Genomic DNA, 22377 nt, shown 5'->3' on the forward strand with positions numbered 1-22377 from the left:
CTACATTTAAAATATGTCTAAATTTATGTTTGCAGTAGCAAAATGAGGAAACTACTGAAAGTTTGAGAACTAGAATTAGCTTTATTAGAATTGAAATAGAATTCCAGAAGTTCTCTTATATGTAATAATTCCAGTCACAGAACTAATAGACCAGCAGGCTTAAAAGCTGTGCTTTCTTGGGTAGACAGAAGAAACCAAATATACCTAGTGGCCTCAGATTGCAAAAAGCTATATTAAAGCCTATCCTGGCAAGCACTTTAGAAGACAACTTGCCCTCAGGAATAATCAAATGAAGTGTAACTTGGGCATGTGTGAAATGTTCACTCATCAACAGTCTGTACACTCACTAAATGTTCCTTGAACGCTTTTCAAAAAACGGGCATTAGGGATACAATGGTATGGTGACTGATCTAAAACTGGAGTGCATGGTGGTGAATGCTGTAAAAATGGCATTTTGGGTAAAATGTTGGAAGGAAATGTGCTTATATTTCCAGCTGCTTTAGTACAGAGGAGAGTCTTAAATCAGCTAATGCTTATATTTCATATTGTCTTTGTTGTGATATAAGGATGGATCCTTACAGAGAGAAATGAATCTCCCTATTATTTGGGAAAAAAATACACAGAAAATGTTGGGAAGATAAGGAAAGAAGGAACAGCTGAACAGACTTTCATTTGAATACTCCCAGGGTTTTCAGACTGACACTGAACATTCTCAAGGGGATTTCAGAAACTGGAGTTGTTAAAGGGAGAGTTGGAAATAATTACAGTTACAGTTCTAGTCTGCACCACAAGAGAAGCTTAGGATTCAGTTTTCTTACAGGGAAGCAGTATGATTTCTTCAGTATTTTAAAAAAAGGTAACAAGATCTTAGTAGCTGCTGTCTAGTAAGTCTACGTAACTGTACGTACAAATAATAATGGAGTCCTCACTGAAAGGATCCACCCTAAAATGAGCTAGCTTCAGAATGGGATAGTCAGCACAACGTAATGTAAGCATTATATAACCTGAAATGTGAGACCCCTCTCCCAATTACTGAAGATTCTGCGAACACAAGCTTTCTTCTGTAAACCACTTACGGAAATCTTTCAGCCTCTCATGTAATTTCCATGAGAATAAAGACTTAGTATGAACCCGGGTGACTACTTGTCGGAATCGAAATTCATTCCTTCATTGCACATACAGTAGTCCCCCCTTCTCTGTGGGGGATACATTCCAAGACCCCTGGGGGATGCCTAAAACTGCCAGTAGTACAGAACGCTATACTTTTTTTTTTTTTTTTAATATTTTATTTTATTTATTTGACAGAGACAGCAAGAGAAGGAACACAAGCAGGGAGGAGCGGGAGAGGGAGAAGCAGGCTTCCCGCCAAGCAGGGAACCTGATGCGGGGCTCGATCCCAGGACCCTGGGATTATGACCTGAGCTGAAGGCAGACGCTTAACGACTGAGCCACTCAGGCGCCCCTATACTCTTTTCCTATACATACCTATGATGAAGTTTAACTTACAAATTAGGCATGGCAAGAGATTAATAATAACTAATAGTAAAATACAATTGTAACAGTATACTGTAATAAAAGTTATATGAATGTGGTCACAAAATTTCTTACTGTACTGTAGCCATCTTCCTTGTGCTGATATGATATGGTAAAATACCTATGTGATATGAAGTATGGTAAATGATGTAGGCATTGTGATGTAGTGTTAGGCTAGCATTGTGATGTAGTGTTAGGCTACTACTGACCTGAGGATAGGTCAGAAAAGGGATCATCTGCTTCTGGATCGCGGTTGGCGCAGGTTACTAAAATTGTGGAAAGTGAGTAGTGAATAAGGGCATGCTACCATAGTAACTCTTTTAACTCAATGCTAAATAACATTCCAGAATTTTTAATTTGCTCCTGTTATCTATGCCAACAAAAAGATACATAAAAAAGGAAGTTGTAAGAATTTATAAGACTGATAGTTTATCTCTGGGAAATGGAACTAGATGATTAGAGAATGACACTATAGGGTTTTTTCTTTTTGAACCATGAGTTTATAATAAACCCACTGGGTTCTTATCCAATCACTATCATCAAACCACTGTTACAGTTTTAAATCCATTATGTCCCAGCTGACTACTCTCCAGGATAAAATCTGAAAACTTGAGTATATAAGGCCCTGCATGAGTTGGTTCCTTCTTTACTCAGCCATATCTCCTAATCGTCATATGATTTATCTTGATACACACAGTTACTTTTTATGTTCTGGATACTTCATGTTACAATCTATTGTTCTGCAAGGACTGATGAATTCCTTCTTACCGAGGTAAGGTTCATTGGAATGGAGGGGATGAGAAAGGGGCCGTTCATTACTGATCCCATCAAACACGGGTAGGAAGGATGCACCCTTGTTTTGACAAGACTTAATAGAAAACCCAATCTAAAAGCCCACGAAAAAGATCTCTACCAAGTTCTACCAATCAGAGATGTTTCTCTGGGAAAGCTGTTCAGTTAACTTAAATTCAGTGTTTACATGAAAAAAATAAAAGGTGGTTTAATTCTGTGATGGAACATACAGGAGAATGGGCCTGGGAAAGAGACTTTATTAAGAACAATAAGGAGAATACTGGGCACAGAGGTATCAGGAAGAATTTTATGTTGCTACTTTGCTAAGGAAGTAAAGCTATTTTCATATAAGTTCTAAGTAATGCCAAAAACAGATGTTTAAGGGCATTATTAGCATTTTATGTAAAGAGATAAATTATCAAAATAACCACCTGAAAGAGCATAAGTGCCTCTGACGAGGGGAATTGGGAGGGAGGGCTGGGAACCATTGTTTTTTTAAAACAAACTTATGGAATGGCTTTTGGAACAACATGCATGTGCAGTTTTGATAAAACAATTGGCATATGCAGAAACAGAGACAAGCAAGTCTGTTGGCCACTGTGGTAAAAGCAGATGAAGCAGATACCCAACTTAGAATTAGTAGCAGGTGTTGGAAACCTCATCAACACAAATGACAAGACGTTCAATTAAAAATTTCAATGTTATTAGACCAATGGCACCTTTCTTTTACAGATAAGGAAACTGAGGCACAGGTTATACAGTTCACTAAGGATCAGAGCCAATTACAGAAGGTATGTTTTCCAGAGTCAGTCCTATTCTGGATAGAACTGAGGGAAATTCAAATTAGGCAAGAGAAGTTACTGTAGATTGAAAAAATGGCTGCAATTATCCCTCTTCATGTGCCCAATCCCTACCTGAGCCTGAAGTTTCTCATCTTTTGAATCTGGCCTGGCTTTGCGACTTGCTTTGACCAAAAGAATGTGGTGGAAGTGACAGCTAACTACAGACGTAGCAAGTTTTAAGCCACTGAGTTTTAAGGTGGCTATTACACAGAAATTGCTGATAGCGTTGTTGTGTTTATGTAAAACTCAGGTTAAGATAGGTCATAAAAGAATAAAAACAGATTTGAGGTACAGTATAATTCATGTAGTTAGAAAAGACACAAAGTGGGCCATTTAAAACAACTCCGAAGAGAACTCTTGTCTGACATTGTTCCTGAACATCCAAAGACTAATGTCAGGTGAGCTCACTACTGACTCTTAGTGGGAATACAAGTCTAGGAATGGAAACTTCAGGTCCAAATCAAGGACCTTAGGTAGATGTGTCCAAAGGAGGGATCACATCCACTGAGACGATGAGGGGATTTGTTAGTTCCCAGTCCTTTAGGGATCCTTCTGAGTGGACAGAGGATGGAACAAAGGCCGATTCTTGTTCATTAGAAGGGGATCCTCTTCAACCCTCATCGGCATTTTATCTCAATCTTTGAGATTGGAAACAGGTTACCAAGAACCTGCCGCTTAAAAGATTCATTCTTTTGGACTGGGAATGAGGATTCAGACAACCCAGTCTTCCTCTAAAACACTCTGTAAAGACACAGCACAGAAGTGGAATGCTAGAAAACCTCAAATTATAAAAATGGAATGAAAACCAAGCTCCTTAACTAACCAAACAACACACACAAATACTTGACCTCCAGTATAGCAACACATCTGGGCAGAAACCAGACTTGATTTAATTATAACTCCAACTCAAGTGGTTGTAAAGAAAAATTTTAAATCTGAATAGTGATTTATGAACAGATTTGCAGATTTGCTCTGGTGAATGGGCCCACTATTCTTAAGACTTGCCATATAGCTGTCAGATGCCTATATTTTTTGCCTGCATCTATATATGAAGTGAGACTATAATGACTCAAATTAACTTTGGTTTCAACACTTCAGATGTATCAAATATTTAGATGTCTGTGTGTATATATACATATAAAAATTATGTATGTTGTGTATATAAATTATGTATGTGTTTATATATATAAATTACGTTCATATCTCAAGAGAGTATATCTGAGATCTATAGGAAATGATGTATACTTGGTCAAAGGTGGCTGCTTAACTCAGTGAGTTGTTTGGTTTTTTTTTTTTTAAGTCAAAAGTTTGATATTCTTAACTCCCTAGTTTTTCCCAGCCTCCAAGTCTCAGCTATATACTTATTTCTTCCCTCCCCAGTCCAGTGATTTTTTTTTTAGTGATTAATATTTGAGGGAAGCCAAGTCATTTATTCTGGATTAAACCTGAAGTTAATGAAGTTGCAGTTCATAGTTTTTCGAAACCAACCAAAGTAAAAATTCACATTTTCCAGAGTTGAGTACTATAAGGCTTTGTAGAAGTCACATGTAAAAAAATTACTGCAAAGACCTAGTGGAAAATTGGAGAAAAGGCCAAAAATAAAATCAGAGGTGTGGATCACTTTAAAAATTGCATATTCATTAGAGTGAGTCTTAAAGGGTTAGATGTGTATGAAGAAGCATTAAAAAGTAGTTTCAACAGCTATATACTTTTCATTTGTGGAATGAAGAATTTCATAGTTTAATCATAAACTTAAAATGCTATTCTAAAATAGACATATTTCATTACTTTAGCATGGAAGATTCCTACTAGCCAGAAACACCACCACCCAAAGGTCCTTTGGATATTAAGTCCTTATGTTTTTATATCACATTATAGGACATAGGAAAAAGTATATTTAGGCTGCAAAAGGAATACTGCAGTATTATAACTTGTAATTAAGAAGCATTTCTCATTTAGCTTAGTTGAAAACAAATATTTTAGTGTTTAAGGAAAATTTATTGTCTTAACTATTTCTATATAAATGCAACTTTTTCTATATTAAATAAAAATACTTACCACAAAACACCATACAGAATGGTAAAACTGGATAGATAAACCTGAATTCTTTGTGGCTCAACATGCTATAATAAAAAAAAGATATTAAGAGAATTACATGACAGTTTGAGAAATAAATATATTTAAAAATGAAATATAATAGCAATCTGTTTTTCTAAATACTGAGACTGAATTTCATGCTTCAGGATGCAGTCTCATTATTTTTTAGTTATAAGGTGATGATGTGTTAAAAGTAATCCTAATATTTAATGTCAAAGTGAAATTCTAAAGTACAACTACATTCTAAAAAAGATTTCTATTACCAATCCAATTAAGTCATATTACTCAAATTTGGAATAAAGATACACACTTATTATATATATATATTATATATATTTTTTCATTTAAAAATATAATTTCTCATCCTTCAATACTTAAAATTTTGGTAGTTTTAGTTTTTAAAAGCAAATAAAATTTTTTCAACTTCTTAAAAATTGAATGTAATCCTTGTCAAGCAAACTATACATATCAGAAGTATTCATTCTGAGCATCAGCATAATTATTACCTTTTCTGTCTGCTAAATAATCCCCACTAACAAATCATAAGAGTTAATACATGTCCAGAAGATAAACAGTTTACTTTCTGAAGAATTTAAATTCTTGGTAACATTAAAAAAATAATTATTTGAACAAATAAAATCTTACCTATAAACTAGCAGTGTCCATAGCACAGTTACCAAAAGTATTCGGTACCTCCTTGGGGCCAGAAAGCAGCCATGAATAAAGAAGGGTAAGTGAGTCCCCAGAACAGCTGGAAATCCTTGACTGAAGTACCAGTGCCATGGATGAGAACCATAAAATGTTCCCAGATTCTGAAGCACGTTGAATTTCAAGAAGTTATACTGAACCAGGGTCCACTGGCATAGTTGATGGAAGAAGAAATAGAAATGTATTAGTGCCAAGTATGAATCTTTGGCATTAGGGAATTTGGCAGAATCTTGAATGAAGTCTAAAAACCAAACAGTACTTTATATTAATAATTTTGATTAATAACCACATGAAGTCATTCTTTATTCATTTTAATGTTCTAAGTTCTAATGTGTTCTGTTAATCTGTAAAAAATTAGGTTTCTGTAATTCAAGAAAACATGAATAAATGTTCGTATGTATTTTGACAATGTAAGTTTTACAGAGATAAAGAAGATCCTCAAAAATAGGTTTTATATGAGTATGTGTGTTACCCATATTAAAAACTTTAGTACCTTATATATCACACATTAAAATAAAGCTCTGAGAACATTACCTTTTGAATGGTCACACAAAGCAGATAATAACAGCAACAACAGCAGTTAACAGTAAGTGCTCATTTCTGCCATGCACTATTGTAAGCATTTACATAGCTTACAAGCATTATCTCATTTAATCCTTCAACCTTATGAAACAGGTACCACAGTTATTTCCAGTTAAGGAAACTGGCAAGAAAGGTACATAACTTATCCAAGGTCACATAGCTAATAATGAAGGTACTAAGTTTGAAATTCTGGCAATCTGATTCCAGAGCCCCTAAGTGACTTAAAATTGGGGAACTTAAAAACAACCAAAGGCCATTACCAACAGTCATGACATTAAAATGTCAAATCAAATGGCTGAAGAGAGTATTCTGATTAATTTGAAATTCTGAATGATTAACTTGAGGTCAATTAAAATTTAAAAATTTAACCACTGTTACAAACCTGACTAAATTGTACAAACTTGACAAAAATGCCATAAAATGGACTCCTTTTAACTTCAACTATGAATATACAATTCTGTTTTATAGAAAACACAGCAAATTGATGAAAGGCATATGCCAATAGTTTTTTTTAATGTATCCCATAAAATTTTTAAAAAGTGATTTGCCTGCGTTCCCAAATATTCACAGGATTAATAGGTCAGGTTGAGTTTTTAGTGTAATAAATGTTGTGTAATAAATGGTTAGATTAAAAATAGCTGTTAGCTTAATATATTTTTACTTACTTGACCAAAAAAAATACGATCAATTATAAGAGACAAACTCAAATTGACAAATCTGAAAAACAAAACAGAAGGGTGATTAACATTCTGAACTTACTGAAAATCCAATACTGGCATATGGCTTTGCAAATGCTTGGCATCAAAAGTCACTTTAAAAATGACCTACAATTTTGCCAACTGAATATGGATTTACATGTTAAAAGATCTTTCACTGATAGATGCTGTATTTAAGGAAAGTTTCTAAAAGTAATAAACACTGCATTATCTATTGCTGCACAACAAATTACCCTAAACATTGGCAACTTAAAACTATGAACATTTATTACCTCATCATTCTGTGGGTCAGTAATCCAAGTGGAGCTTAGCTGGGTGTCTCTGGGTCAAAGCCCCTCATGAACTGTCAAAATGTTGCCTGGGGCTAGAGTTTCATCTGAAGGCTGACTGGTGCTGGTGGGGAAATCTGCTTCCAAGCTCACTCAACACGACTGTTGGCAGGGCTCAATCTCCCAAATGAGACTTTTTTTTTTTTTAAAAGATGACCTCCTGACATGGAGACTGGCATCCCCCAGGGTAGGTCAGCAGAGAGAGAGTAAGATGGGCATCTAACATGGATGCCACAGTCCTTTTATTACAGAGCGTTAGCAGCACTTCAAAAAGCTCTTCTCTCTTTCCAACCAATCTCCACTCCCTTCCTAAAGGTGACCATTATCCTGACTTCTGATAGGGTAGATGTTTTGCCTTTTACTGAATTTAAAAAAAATGAAATCACACTGTAGTACTCATGTACAGTTTCCTTCAATCATGCTTGTGAGACTTAACCACATTTTTTGTATATTGCAGTAGTTCATTTATAATACTATATTGTATTCCACTGAATTAATATGCCACAGTGTATTTATTCTGTTGATGGACACTGCTTTCCTTTTTTTTTTAAGCTATTAAGAAGAGTGCTATGAACATTCTTTTATGTGCCTTTTGTTTCCCATATATATGTATATACATTTCTGCTGAGTATATACCTAGGATTGAATTACTGGGCCCCAGGGTGTAAGTGCAATCAGCTTTAGTAAATTCTTCTGTTTTCCAAAGTGGTTGTATCAATTTATATTCCCACAGGAATATATAAAGGCTCTATATCCTTTCAGGCATTTGGGTAGATGTATACTAGAATGTCATGGTGGTTTTAATTTACATTTCCTTGGTGACTATGAGGTGACTATCTTTATACTACTTGGCCACTTAAATATCTTTTGAAGTACCTGTTCAGGTCTTTTAATCAATTTTCTATTATCTTTTTCTTACAGATTTGTACAAGTTCTGTATATAATTGATAGATGGTTTTTCTTGGTGTTGTGTTTTGTACTGCAAATATCTTCTGGTCTGTGGCTTGCTTTTTCACTCTTAATGGTGAATCTGATGAAAAGAAGTCTTGACTTTTAATGTATTCAAATGTATTTATCTTTCCTTTAGAGTTAATACTTACTACATTTTATTTAAGAAAGCTTTGCCTGCCTCAAGGTCATGAAGATATTCTATCATATCTTGAAGAAGTGCAACTCTTTTACCTTTACATTAAGATCTATAATTCCCTGGATTTTTATTTATTTTTTTGTTTATGGTGGCAAGTAGGGATCAATATTAATTTTTCTCCCATATGGATATCCAGATAATTATATATTTATTGAAAAGACTATCCTTTCTCTACTATAGTGCCTTATCACTGTTATCATAAATGAGTGACTTGCTGGACTGATGTGTCCCACCAGTCTATTTGTTTTACCTTGCACTGATTCTGAGTTGTTTTAATTACTGTAACTTTGTAGTAAGTCTTAATATCTAGTAGTGTAAGTCATCCAACATTTCTTTCTCTATGATTCTTTTAGATAATATTGGTATTTTGCATTCCACTTAAAAATTTAAAATCAGCTTTATCAGTTCATACACATACACGCCCCGTACTGGGCTTTAATTGGAACTGCACTGAATATACAGATCACAGTTTGGGGAGAGTTGATATCTCTAAAATATTGAATCTTTCATCCATGAACGTGATATACTCTTCCATTTATTTAGGTCTTCATTAGTTTCTTCCAATAATGTTTTATAGCTTCCTGTGTAGAGTTCTTGTATATCTTTCATTATTTTATTCATAGACATCTGATGTTTTTTGTTGCCACCATAAATGGTATTTCTGTTTTCCTTTTAATTTTTTATTTTGACATAATCTCTGACTGAGAAAAGTTGCAAGAATACTATAAAGAATTGCCATAAATCCTTCCCCTAGATTCCCCAAATGTTAACATTTTACCATATTTGCTTTATCTTTTTCTTTCTCTTTAAATTTGTATTTTTTTCTGAACTGTTTAATAAGTTGCAGACATCATTCACCTTTATCCCTATACTTCAGTGGGTATTTCCTAAAAACAAAATTCTCTTACATAAATCACAAATAATCAGAACCATGAAATACTAAATTTTTATGGCTATCTAATTTACACCTTGTTCAGATTTTACCAATTGTCCCAATATCCTTTATACAAAGAAAAAAAAAAAACCCTGATTATTTGTTGTGTTCAACTTGTTCTATCTGTGTCTCCTTTAATCTAGAATATTTCCTTAATCTTTCCTTGTCATTCATGACTGGCATCTTTGAAGAATACAGGTCAGTTATTTTCTAGAATGTACCTCAATTTGGGTTTGTCTGATGTTTTTTCATGAATAGATTCAGGTTATGCATTATGGCAGTAATACCATAGAAAAGACAGGGTGTTTTCTCTGCTTTTGATCTGGTGTCTCATGATAGTGATCTGTCCAATTACTGGCAATGTTAACTTTGATCCCTTTTTTTTATTATTATTTATTTTTAAAAGATTTTATTTATTTATTTATTTTTTTAAAGATTTTATTTATTTATTTGAGACAGAGAGAATGAGAGAGACAGAGAGCACATGAGAGGGGGGAGGGTCAGAGGGAGAAGCAGGCTCCCTGCCAAGCAGGGAGCCCGATGCGGGACTCGATCCCAGGACTCCAGGATCATGACCTGAGCCGAAGGCAGTCGCTTAACCAACTGAGCCACCCAGGCGCCCATAAAAGATTTTATTTTTAAGTAATCTCTTTACCCGATGTGGGGTTTGAACCCACAACACTGAGATCGAGAGTTGCATGCTCTGCCAACTGAGCCAGCCAGGCACCCCTTAACTTTTCCACTGTAAATTATTTTATTCTTGTAATTAATAAATATTTTATGGGGAGACACTTTGAGACTATATAAATATCCTGTTATTCCTCAAACTTTTACGCACTAGTTTTAGTATCCAAATGAAATCCGTATTTGTATATTCACCTCGTATTTAGTGAACATGCTGAATTTATTTACTAACCCTAATAGTTTACCTCTAGATTCTTTTGGATTTTCTACATACAATCACATAGTTTTCTTTCTTCCTTTCCAACCATTTGTTTTTCCTGCCTTACTGCACTAGCTAGGACATATACTGTTAAACAGCAGGGGAAATAATGAGCATCCATGTATCTTCTGTGATCACAGGGAAAAGGATTTCAGTGCTTCAATACTTAGTATGATTTTGCTATAACATTTTATAGAAATCTTTGTCGTATTAGTGAAGTCCCCTTCTATTACACATTTTCTAATGGTTGTTCCCTCCTCTCCCATCATGAGTAGGTTTTTAATTTTATCATGTGGCTTTTCTGTGTCTATTAAGATTGTCCTATGAATTTTCTCCTTTATTCTGTTAATGTCATGAATCATACTGATTGATTTTAAAATACTAAGCCTACTTCACATTCCTGAACTAAAACCAATCTTGGTTATGATGTATACTTTTTTTTTTTTTAGAGAGAGAGAGAGCGTGTGCGCAAGTAGCGGGGAAGGGAGGGGCAGAGGGAAAGGGAGAGAATCACAAGCAGGCTCCACACCCAGCACGGGGCCGATCTCATGACCCTGAGATCATGACCCAAGCTGAAACCAAGAGTCAGATGCTTAATCAACTGAGCCACCCAGGCACCCCACTCTTTTTTAATATATTGCTAGATTCAATTTGGTAAGATCTGTTTAAGAATTTTGCATTCATAGTCATGAGAGATACTGATTTATAATTGACTTTTCTTGTAACATCCTTGTCAGATTTTGGGATCAAGGGTATGGTATCTTCATTACAAGAGTTGGGAAATGTTATTCTTTTTCTATTCTGTGGAAAAGTTTATGTGGATTGATGTTTCTTCTTCCTTAAACATATGGTAGCATTCACCAGTGAAGCCGTCTGAGCCTGGTGTTTCTTTGTTTAAAGTCCTTAATTACAAATTAACTTTAATATATATAGTACTATTCATATTTACTATCTCCTCTTTTGTCAGTTTTGGTAAGTTGTATTTTTCTAGGAATTTGTCCATTTCATTTAAGTTGTCAAATTTATTAGCAAAAGTTGTCCATAATACCCTCTTCTTTTTTTTTTTTTTAAGATTTTATTTATTTATTTGACAGAGAGAGAGAGCGAGAGAGGGAACACAAGCAGGGGGAGTGGGAGAGGGAGAAGCAGGCTTCCCGCGGAGCAGGGAGCCCGATGCGGGGCTCGATCCCAGGACCCTGGGATCATGACCGGAGCCGAAGGCAGACGCTTAACGACTGAGCCACCCAGGCGCCCCTATAATATCCTCCTCTTATCTTCTTAATGCCTGTAATATCTATAATGATGTCCCGTACTTTGTTTTGTCTTGCTAATTGTTGGTGAAAATGTGGCAGCTGAAAGGCAACTGAATTATGTTTGATTTTACAGAATGAATGACAAAATGATGTCCCAAATTCTCAAAGTCATGTAAAAGGCAAAGAGAAGTAGGTCCATACATATTAGAAACTTTCCTAAGACTAACGCAAGGTTTTTCTCTATATTTAGAGATACTTTTCCTGTCTGGATATGCTACTGTTTTAATTTTTTTTTTTTCTTTTCTTTCTTTTTAAATAAATAGCCCTAGGTGCTAGAGGTTTGGTGTTCCAGTCCCAGTTCTGACCCTAACCAGCCCAAAGACCTTAAAGGTATCATTTCCTTCTCTGAGCCTCCAATGCCTCATATGTAAAGTGGGGTGATAGATGAATTTTGTGTTTTTTTAAAATAAACTCTACCCCCAACATGAAGCTTGAACTCACGACCCTGAGATCAAGTTGCATGCTCTACCAATGAGCCACAGGTGCCTGCAACTGGTTATTTTTAAAGGGTGCTGGGGCCAACTCAGTATACCAACACTTGAGAGTGTAAGACTAATTAGGACTGTGAATCATATTTGTTATGCACTGTACTATTTCAAAGTATTTTCACATACATTATCTCATTTGTTCTTTTGTATATTTCCCTTCAAAATAAACAAGACAAGCATTTTGATTTATATGAATAGGCTCCTTCCCAGGCCTTTATAGCTTGAAGCAGCTGATTCCCTAGGTCTGGCAAACTCATGTTCATTTTTGATATTATTTAAAACATCATCTACTTTATAAACCCCTGCAAGCAGAATTAGGCTTTTTTATTATCTGTTCTGCAACATTTTGTTATATAACTACTTAGAACACTGTATATTGCTGATCAAGAATTACTGTTATATCTCTCCCCCTCCCCCCCCCCCCGATTTTGACCTCGGGAATAGACACTGCATCTTACTCACTTCTGAATCATCAAATGCTTGAAACAAAGCAGGCTAAATGCTTGTTGAATGAATAAACTATACATTGTATTGCAATGAAAAAAAAGGCTTTTTATCTCCCTGTGTAAAAGCCTACATAATCTGAGCCCTTGCTGTCTCTCTGACCTCATTATCATATTCTCCCAAGTTCACTCTCCTTTAGCCATACCAGTCTCCTTGCTGTTCCTTGAATATGCCAAATACACCTTTATGTCAAGGTCTTTGCACTTGCTGGTCTCTTTGCCTGGAATATTCTTTCCTTATTGTCTCAATTCCTTTAGGTTTTGGCTCCAATGTTACCTTATCATGACAGTCTTCCCTAGTTACCCTATAAAAATTCTATCCTTATCTCTCATTTTTCCCTATAGCATTTATCACTTGACAGATAGATACTACTCCTATGTTTTTAGTTTTCTGTCTTCTCCCACTAGAATATAAACTTCATGAAGGCAGGGACTTTGTTAAGTTGCTGTATCTCCAGCATCTGGAACAGTACCTGGCACATACTAGGATTAAACAAGTATTTGCTGAATGAATAATACATTAAAGATAATGTTAATAAATCTGAGAAATGACATCAGTGGCAACTTGGCAGAAGATGATTTAGCCCTTTTTAATTCCTACCCAAAAATACTCATACAGAGTGAATACTAGTATATTAAAAAGATTACTGTTCTAAGAATCAGAATGCATTCAGCCCTTCAATAAATAACTGTTTTGGATACTCTACTAGATACTTGGGATAAGTATGATCCTAGGAGCTCAAAATTAGAAGACATGGGCTTTTGTTTTGTTTTGGTTTTGTTTTTTTGCACAGGGGCCATGCTAATTTTTGTATTGTCCCAATTTTAGTATATATGCTATTGAATTGAGCACAGAAGACATGGGTTTCAATACCAGTTCCATCACAGCAACCAACCCAGTGACTCTGGCTAACGCATGTTTAATTTCACTGAGCTGTCCTCGCCCACACACCCCTTTCCTTACTACAAACTAAAAATACCTACATTGTCTAGATCCAAGAATTGTGAAAGTCATGAGGTAATATATAAATACACATTATAAATTACAAAGCCTTATACAAATGTAAAAGAATCAAGGATCTCTAAAATGTACTTGAGAAATAGGAAATGAAGTATAGAAAAGTTCTAAGTGAGAAAAGTTCCAAAGATCCCCTTATGCAAATTAAAATAATTGTAGTTAATAATCATAAATATAAAAATACAAAATATAAATTTGGAAATATTGTTTCCTTAGTCTGATAATTCTCATTGACATTAGAAGATATAATAATTGACTATGAGATGTAAAATCTTGTTCACAATCTGTAATTTATAGGTTATGGACCTTAATAGATGGATTGTAGCCATACTTACCCTATAGGTAAAAACTGATGCAGAATAAGATCAAGCTTTTTCTGTTCTTGCCAGAAATGTCTGAAGACCAAAGGTATCCATGGAATGATAGCTGTGGGACGAATTATGAAGGCAAGTGCCACCAGGGACAAGTACTTGACACTATAAGCAAAGAAAATACATTGTCAAGACAACTAGGAAATGAGTGTAGAAGTTATCTACTTTATGCTGTGATATAATTTTTTTTTTTTATGAGAGCATTTTCCTTTTGGTATAAATAGCTATGTGAAGTTGGATAAGTTACTTACACTTTTTGACTCAATTTTTCTCCTCCATAAAAAGAGGTAATATCTAAGGTCTTTTTCAGCTCTAATATCCCAATTTTAGTATTTTAAATTCAGAACTTATTCTATGTCTTAATGTTGGTCTTGTTTTGCCAAAAAGGTATACTAACTTTTAGCCATACAACTCTGCCAATTGCTTTCCTGATGGAAAAATTATCAAGTCTCTCCTAAGGAGATAAAAGAAAATCACACAAAACCATTCTCTAAGAAAAAAAGAAAAATGCATTTAAGGAAATACTAGGATTACTTAGGCAATGTTGGGCTTCTTAGTACATACAATTTTGTTTTGAAAGTAAGTGCTAATCTTATCCAAATGAAAGATCTATATGTATAATTGATAAAAAGCCTACCATACAAACCTCTAAGATCACGGATTAGAAATGTGGATTTTTACTATTAGGACTTCTCTCAATAAATAGCTAAAGAAGACTATATTAATTTAATCATGAGGACTACAGACAGTAGATTATCATATGGAAATAGTGTTAGCCCTGCTAAAAATTGAAAGCAAGCAAAATAAAACTTTTTGGTACCATTGTGTATCTATTAACTAATTAGGAGCTATAGAGAAATTTCTAATGTTGGTGAGGATGTAAGAGCAGGGATTTCAAATTCAAATGCTTACAGAGACCACATAAGTAAATGAGTGATGTAGACCGTGGGGAGGCTCTGATATTGTCATGAAGGAATCTTGGTCCAAAATGTTGCTGGGCCTCTCATAAACTAGAAACCCAGATTTTATGTAAGATCTCCCAATTTTAAAACTTTGCCAAGTAGTTTCTTCAAAAAACAAAAACAAAAACCCTTATGCAGGTGAAATAAAACACATTCATAGGTTGGTTTGATTTGCACGCATCCTAATTGCTACTTCTGCTACAGTCAAACTACTGAGAGGACACCCAAGTGTATACTTCCAGTCCTGACCTCACTCCAAGCTTTCAGACTTGGATTCTTACTCTTTTCTGAATATTTCTACATAGACCTCTACTGGCACTCAAAATCAAAGCACCTGAAATGAGCCCAAAACCTTCCCTGAAACCTGTTCAGTGTCTAATATTTAATAGTATCACTCAGTTTCTCAGTCTTAAAATTTGAGAGTCCCTTAAATAGCAGCATCTCACCCCACACATCCACGTTGTTTCCTTCCCATTCCCATCATTTTACATTAAGCCCTGTCACTTGTCTGGAATATTTTCATAGTTGCTGTCTTCTTTTTTTTGTATTGCCCCCCAAATATTCCTTTACTTAATATCATTGTCATTAACAACACTTACTGAGCATTTACTTTGTAAGAGGCCCTGTGCTATACACTTTATATAGGTTCTCATTTAATTCTGAGAGATGTTTTACTGTTACCATTTTACAGAAATCAATGCTTAGATATTCTCAGTCCATTCTTAAAGAAAACTTTCATTTATAACATTTGCATTTTTTTCTTTTTTTTATTCTTATGTTAATCCCCATACATTACATCATTAGTTTTAGATGAAGTGTTCCATGATTCATTGTTTGTGCATAACACCCAGTGCTCCATGCAGAATGTGCCCTCCTCAATAGCCATCACCAGGCTAACCCATCCTCCCACCCCCCTCCCCTCTAGAACCCTCAGTTTGTTTTTCAGAGTCCATCGTCTCTCATGGTTCATCTCCCCCTCCGATTTCCCCCCCTTCATTCTTCCCCTCCTGCTACCTTCTTCTTCTTTTTTTTTTTCTTAACATATATTGCATTATTTGTATAACATTTGCATTTTCAAAGGAGTTTGCAAAATGTCATATATTCTAAAGCCAGGAATAGTCCAGGCCATGCTTATCTGGGGAAGAATGCTTTTACAGCAGTCGCCTGTGCTACGGGACCCCCTCTCCTTGAACCCAGGCAGGCAGTCTTAAGTCTGGCCAGCGTGAAACTATAGGGATAATGACATTTAACAGACCTAATCAGATTTTCTCAAATTGAAGGCGAGATAGAGAAGGCTGGACAGTTGGTAGTGAGGACAAAAATGGAGACTAGCTAAGCCTTAAAATTAGACAAAACAGATTCACAGACTGGGCTATAAAGGTACAACAGAACAGACTTTCCCTCAAAACTGCCATAATTCATTCAATTTCATTTATGGGGCTGAGATTTTCTATAATTTTCTTCCAGGCCTGGCCACAAGCTCTCTCTTTTCCTTATATTTACTTTCAGCCTTATAATAAAGCTCTCATCATATAAGTAAACTTAAGTGAATGCCTATTTTTGCAGTCAGGAGTCTAATGCAGAAATGATCTTATTTGATTTGATTCTCCCAACAACCTTTTTATATAGGAATAATGGATAGTAGCTTCTCAACTCGACCAAATTCTGGCTTTCTCCCTCATTATATCCTAAATACTGGTACTGCAAGAGAATTCTTTCTAAATCAGATTTGATTATGTCATGCTTTCAAAAGCCTTCAATGGTTCCCTTCCACCTACAGAATAAAGTCCAAACTGTGGAGAAGGGCAAAGTCCTATTCCAGCATCATCCCTTATTCTTCCCTTCTCCCATGCTTCTGACCACGTGTGTGGTAGGATGGACAACCTGCCCACAACAAAATGAAGCCCTTTTACAGCTCTGTGTTTTTGCTCATATTGGTGGTTCCATTTGCTTGGTATTTGCTTCCCCAGTTTATATAAGCCCAAATCTGGTCCATATATTTTCTTTAACTTACTTCTTACAACTGAAGTATAGTCGATATATACAGTATTGTTTTTAGTTTCAAGTGTACAATATAGCGACTTGACATTTATATACATTACAAAATGCCCACCACAAAAAGGGCAGTTATCTGTTACCATACAAAGTTATTACAACATTACTGACTATATTCCTAATCCTATACTTTATATCCTCATGACTTACGTATTTTATAAATGGTAGTTCATACTGCATAAACCCCTTCATCTGTTCTCCCCATCCAATCCATCCCTCCTCCCATCTGGCAACCATCAGTTTGTTCCCTGTATTTGTGAGTCTGTTTCTGTTAAGTTTATTCATTTGTTTTGTTTTTTAGATTCCACTTTTAAGTGAAATTGTATGGTATTTATCTTTCTCCATCTGATTTATCTCACTAATACCCTCTAGGTCCATCCATGTTGTTGCAAATGGCAAGATTTCATTCTTTTTATGGCCCAAGTAATAGTCCATTGTGTGTTTGTGTGTGTGTGTGTGTGTGTGTGTGCCAAACCTTCTTTATCTGTTCATCTATTGATGGATACTTAGGTTGCTTCTGTATCTTGCCTATTGTAAATAATGCGCAGTAAACATAGGAGTGCATATTACTGTTTGCATTTTCTTTGGATAAATACCCAGACATGGAATTGCTGGATCATATATATGGTATTTCTTTTTTTTTTTTTTTTTTAAAGATTTTATTTATTTATTTGTGAGAGAGAATGAGAGACAGAGAGCACGAGAGGGAGGAGGGTCAGAGGGAGAAGCAGACTCCCTGCTGAGCAGGGAGCCCGATGTGGGACTCGATCCCGGGACTCCAGGATCATGACCTGAGCCGAAGGCAGTCGCTTAACCGACTGAGCCACCCAGGCGCCCCTATATGGTATTTCTATTTTTAATTTTTGAAGATACTTCTGAACTGTTATTCACAGTAGCTGCACAAATTTATATTCCTATCAATAGTGCATGAGGGTTACTTTTTCTCCACATTCAAGCCAACACTTGTTATTTTTTGTCTGTTTGGTAATAGCCATACTGACAGGTGTGAGATGATACCTCATTTTGGTTTTGATTTGCATTTCATTTCCCTGATGATTAGTGATGTTGAGCATGTTTTCATGTGTCTGTTGGCCGTCTGTAGGTCTTCTTTGGAAAAATGTCTACTTAGGTCTTCTGCCCATTTTTTAATTTGATTTTTTAAATTGTATGAATTCTTTATGTATTTTGGACATTAACCCCTTACTGGATATATCATTTGCAGATATCTTCTCCCATTCAGTAGTTTGCCTTTACATTTTGTTGATGGTTTTCTTTGCTGTGCTGTTCATATAGTCCTAACAGTTTATTTTTGCTTTTGTTGCCTTTGCCTGGGGAGATAGATCTAAAAAAATGTTGCTAAAACTGATATCCAAGAGTTTACCACTTGTTTTAGGAGTTTTATGGTTTCAGGTCTTACATTTAGGTCTTTATTTTAAGTTTATTTTTTGTATATGGGTTAATAAAGTAGTCGAGTTTAGTCTTTTCCATGTAACTATCCAGTTTACCCAACACCACTTATTAGAAAGACTGTCTTTTCCCCATTGTATATTCTTGCCTAGCTTTGTCATAGGTTAATTAACCATAGAAGTGTGGGTTTAGGGGTCCCTGGGTGGCTCAGTTAAGTATCTGCCTTCAGCTCAGGTCATGATCTCAGGGTTCTGGGATTGAGCCCCACATGTGGCTCCCTGCTCAGTGGGGAGTCCACTTCTCCCCCATCTGTCCCTCCTGGTCATGCTCACTCTTTCTCAAATAAATAAATAAAATCTTTTTTTAAAAAAGAAGTGTGGATTTATTTTTGGGCTCTCTATTGTTCCACTGATCTATGTGTTTATTTTAGTGCCAGTACCATACTTTTTTGATTACTATAGTTTTGTAGTATAATTTGAAATCTGGGAGTGTGATACTTCCTGCTTTGTTCTTTTTTAAGATTGTTTTGGCTATTCAGATTTGTTTGTTTGTTTGTTTGTTTGTTTTTGTGGTTCCATACAAATTTTAGGATTATTTGTTTTACTTCTGAGAAAAATGCTATTGGTACATTAAGAAAGATTGCATTGAATCTGTATAATGCTTTGGGTAATATGGACATTTTAACAATATTAATTTTCCAATCCATGAATATGGTATATCTTTCCATTTACTTGTGTCATCTTCAATTTCTTTCATGAACATCTTATAGTTTTTAAGAGTACAGGTCTTTCACTTCTTGTGTTAAATTTATTCCTAAGTATTTTTTTAAATGCAATTATAAGTGGGTTAGTTTTCCTAATTTCTCTGGCTGCTAGTTAGTGTATAGAAACACAACAGATTTCTGTATATTAATTTTGTATCCTGTAACTTTACTGAATTTATTAGTTCTTAGTTTTTTTGGTGGAGTCTTTACAGTTTTCAATATGTAGTATGTTAGCTGCAGTAGTGAGTTTTACCTCTTGCTTACCAATTTAGATGCTTTTTTTTCATCTGATTACTGTGGCTAGGACTTTCAGTACTATGTGGAATAATAGTGGTGAGAGTGGGCATCCTTGTCTTGTTCCTGACCTTAGATGAAAAGCTTCAAGCTTTTCACCATTGAGTATGGTTATTAGCTGTGGGTTTGTCATATTATGGCCTTTATTTTGTTGAGGTATATTCCCTCTGTATCCACTTTGTTGAAAGTTTTATCATAAATGGATGTTGAATTTTGTCAAATGCTTTTTCTGCATCTATTGAGATGATCATATGATTTTTAACCTTCATTTTGTTGTGGTATATCATGTTGATTTTCACATAATGATCCTTGAATCTCTGAAATAAATTCCATTTTATTGTGATCAGTGATACCTTTAATGTATTGCTGAATTCAGTTTGCTAATACTTTGTTGAAGATTTTTGAATCTATGTTCATTAGAAGTACTGGCCTGTAATTTTGTTGTTGTTCTTTTTTTTTTTTTTTTTTTGTAGTGTCTTTGTCTGGTTTTGTTATCAGGGTAATGCTGACCTCATAATGAATGAATTTAGAAGAGTTCCTTCCTCTTTAATTGTCTGGAATTTTAGAGAAGGATAGGTATTAACTCCTCTTTAAAAGTTTTATAGAATTCATCTGTGATGCCATCTGATCTTGGACTTTTGTTTGTTGGGAGTTTTTCAACTATTGATTCAATTTCATTACTAGTGATCAGTCTGTTCAAATTTTCTGTTTCTTCCTGATTCAGTCTTGAAAGATTATGTTTCTAAATTTATCCATTTCTTCTAGGTTGTCCTGTTTGCTGGCATATATTATTTTTTTGTAGTAGTCTCTTATAATCTTTTGTATTTCTATGGTGTTGGCTGTAACTTCTCCTGTTTCATTTCTGATTTAAGTCCTTTTTTCCTTGATGAGTCTGGCTAAAGATTTTATTTTTTTAAAGATTTTATTTATTTGACAGAGAAAACACAGCTAGAGAGGGAACACAAGCAGGGGGAATGGGAGAGGGAGAAACAGGCTTCTCGCGGAGCAGGGAGCCCAATGAAGGGCTTGATCCCGGGACCCCGGGATCATGACCTGAGCCGAAGGCAGACGCTTAACGACTGAGCCACCCAGGCGCCCCAAGGCTAAAGGTTTTAAACATTGTTTATCTTTTTAAAGAATCAGCTGTTAGTTTCACTGATCTATTTTTTGTCTCTATTTATTTCCACTGTGATCTTTCTTATTTTTCCTAGTAACTGGTTTTCTTTGTTCTTTTTCACTAAATTTAGATTAGGTTAGATTGTTTGAGATTTTTATTATTTCTTGAGGTAGGCCTCTTTTGTTATAAACTTCCTTCTTAGAACTGCTTCTTTTGCATCCTAAAGATTTTGGAATGTTGTGTTTCCATTTTCATTTGTCTCATGGTATTTTTTGATTCCCTCTTTGATTTCTTTGTTGACCTATTGCTTGTTTAGTAGCATGTTTTTGGCCTTCACTTTTTTCCAGTTTTTTTTTTTTTTTAATTGTAAATGATTTCTTCTAGTGTCACACTGTTGTCAGAAAAGATGCTTGGTAAGATTTCAGTCTTCTTAAAATTATTGAGACTTTTTGGCCTAACGTGATCTATTCTAGAGAATGTTCCATGTGCACGTCAAAAAAAAAAAAAAATGTGCGTTCTGCTGTTTGGGGATGAAATATTCTATTCTAAAAAAAAGAAATTTTTACATGCCTTAAAATTTGTCAATAAATCTCCTTCATGTCAAGTAATTTTTAAAATTTAAAAATATTCTGTTAAGCCAATCTGATTTAATGTGTCATTAAAGCTACTGTTTCCTTATTTTCTGTCTGGATGATCTATCCATTGTTGTAAGTGGGGCATTAAAGTCTCCTTCTACTACTGTATTTCTCCTTTTAGGTCTGTTAATATTTGCTCTATATATTTAGGTGCTGCTATGTTGGAAACAAATATTTACAGTTGTTATATCCTCTTGTTGGACTGATCCCTTTATCATTATATAATGCCCTTCTTTGTCTCTTGTTATAGTCTTTGTGTTAAAGTCTATTTTTGTCTAAGCATTAACCACCCTAGTTTTTTCTTCACTTCCATTTGCATGGAATATCTACATTCATCCCTTCACATTCAGTATGTGTCTTTTGGTCTGAAGTCTCTTGTATGCAGCATACAGATGGATTTTTTTTTTTTAATCCATCCATTCATTTCATGTCTTTTGGTTGGAGCATTTAGTTCATTTACATTTAATGTAATTATTCATATGTATGTTCATATTTATTGTCATTTTGTTAACTGTTTTCTATTTGTTTTTGTAGCTCTCTGGTTCTTTTCCTCTTGCTCTCTTCTCTTGTGATTTCATGACTTTCATAGTGTTATGCTTGAGTTCCTTTTTATTTTTTGTGTATCTGTTATTGGTTTTTAATGCCATGAGGTTCATTCTAAAAGCACAGTACATTACCCTCTCCATGATTATGTATTTGATATCATATTGTACATATTTTTATTTTGTCTCTTAACTAATTATTACAGATATAGTTGATTTTACTAATTTTGTCTTTTAATTTTTATACTAGCTTTAAGTGGTTTATCTACTACTTTTACTGTATTTT

General features: G+C 34.8%; 1 protein-coding gene across 7 annotated transcripts in view; it reads right to left on the reverse strand.

Annotated features, from left to right (window-relative positions):
- The window catches only part of PIGB (phosphatidylinositol glycan anchor biosynthesis class B), a 57244-nt gene that overhangs the window by 23630 nt on the left and 11237 nt on the right, over positions 1-22377 (reverse strand). For 6 of the 7 annotated variants that reach the window (XM_054513541.2, XM_054513543.2, XM_054513540.2 and 3 more), the window contains 5 exons: positions 14281-14421; positions 7220-7271; positions 5910-6121; positions 5226-5290; positions 1743-1799 (listed from right to left, as the gene is read on the reverse strand). In XM_054513541.2, the coding sequence (XP_054369516.1) occupies positions 1743-1799; positions 5226-5290; positions 5910-6121; positions 7220-7271; positions 14281-14421 (527 nt within the window). The remainder of the gene's footprint in view (positions 1-1742; positions 1800-5225; positions 5291-5909; positions 6122-7219; positions 7272-14280; positions 14422-22377) is intronic. The other variant, XM_045900039.3, reaches the window with a different exon arrangement.

The sequence above is a fragment of the Mirounga angustirostris genome, unplaced genomic scaffold (assembly GCF_029215605.1).
Source record: "Mirounga angustirostris isolate CCGP_5_RB_7025 unplaced genomic scaffold, mMirAng1.0.hap1 SCAF_9, whole genome shotgun sequence".
In the NCBI taxonomy this organism is placed as follows: Eukaryota; Metazoa; Chordata; class Mammalia; order Carnivora; family Phocidae; genus Mirounga; species Mirounga angustirostris.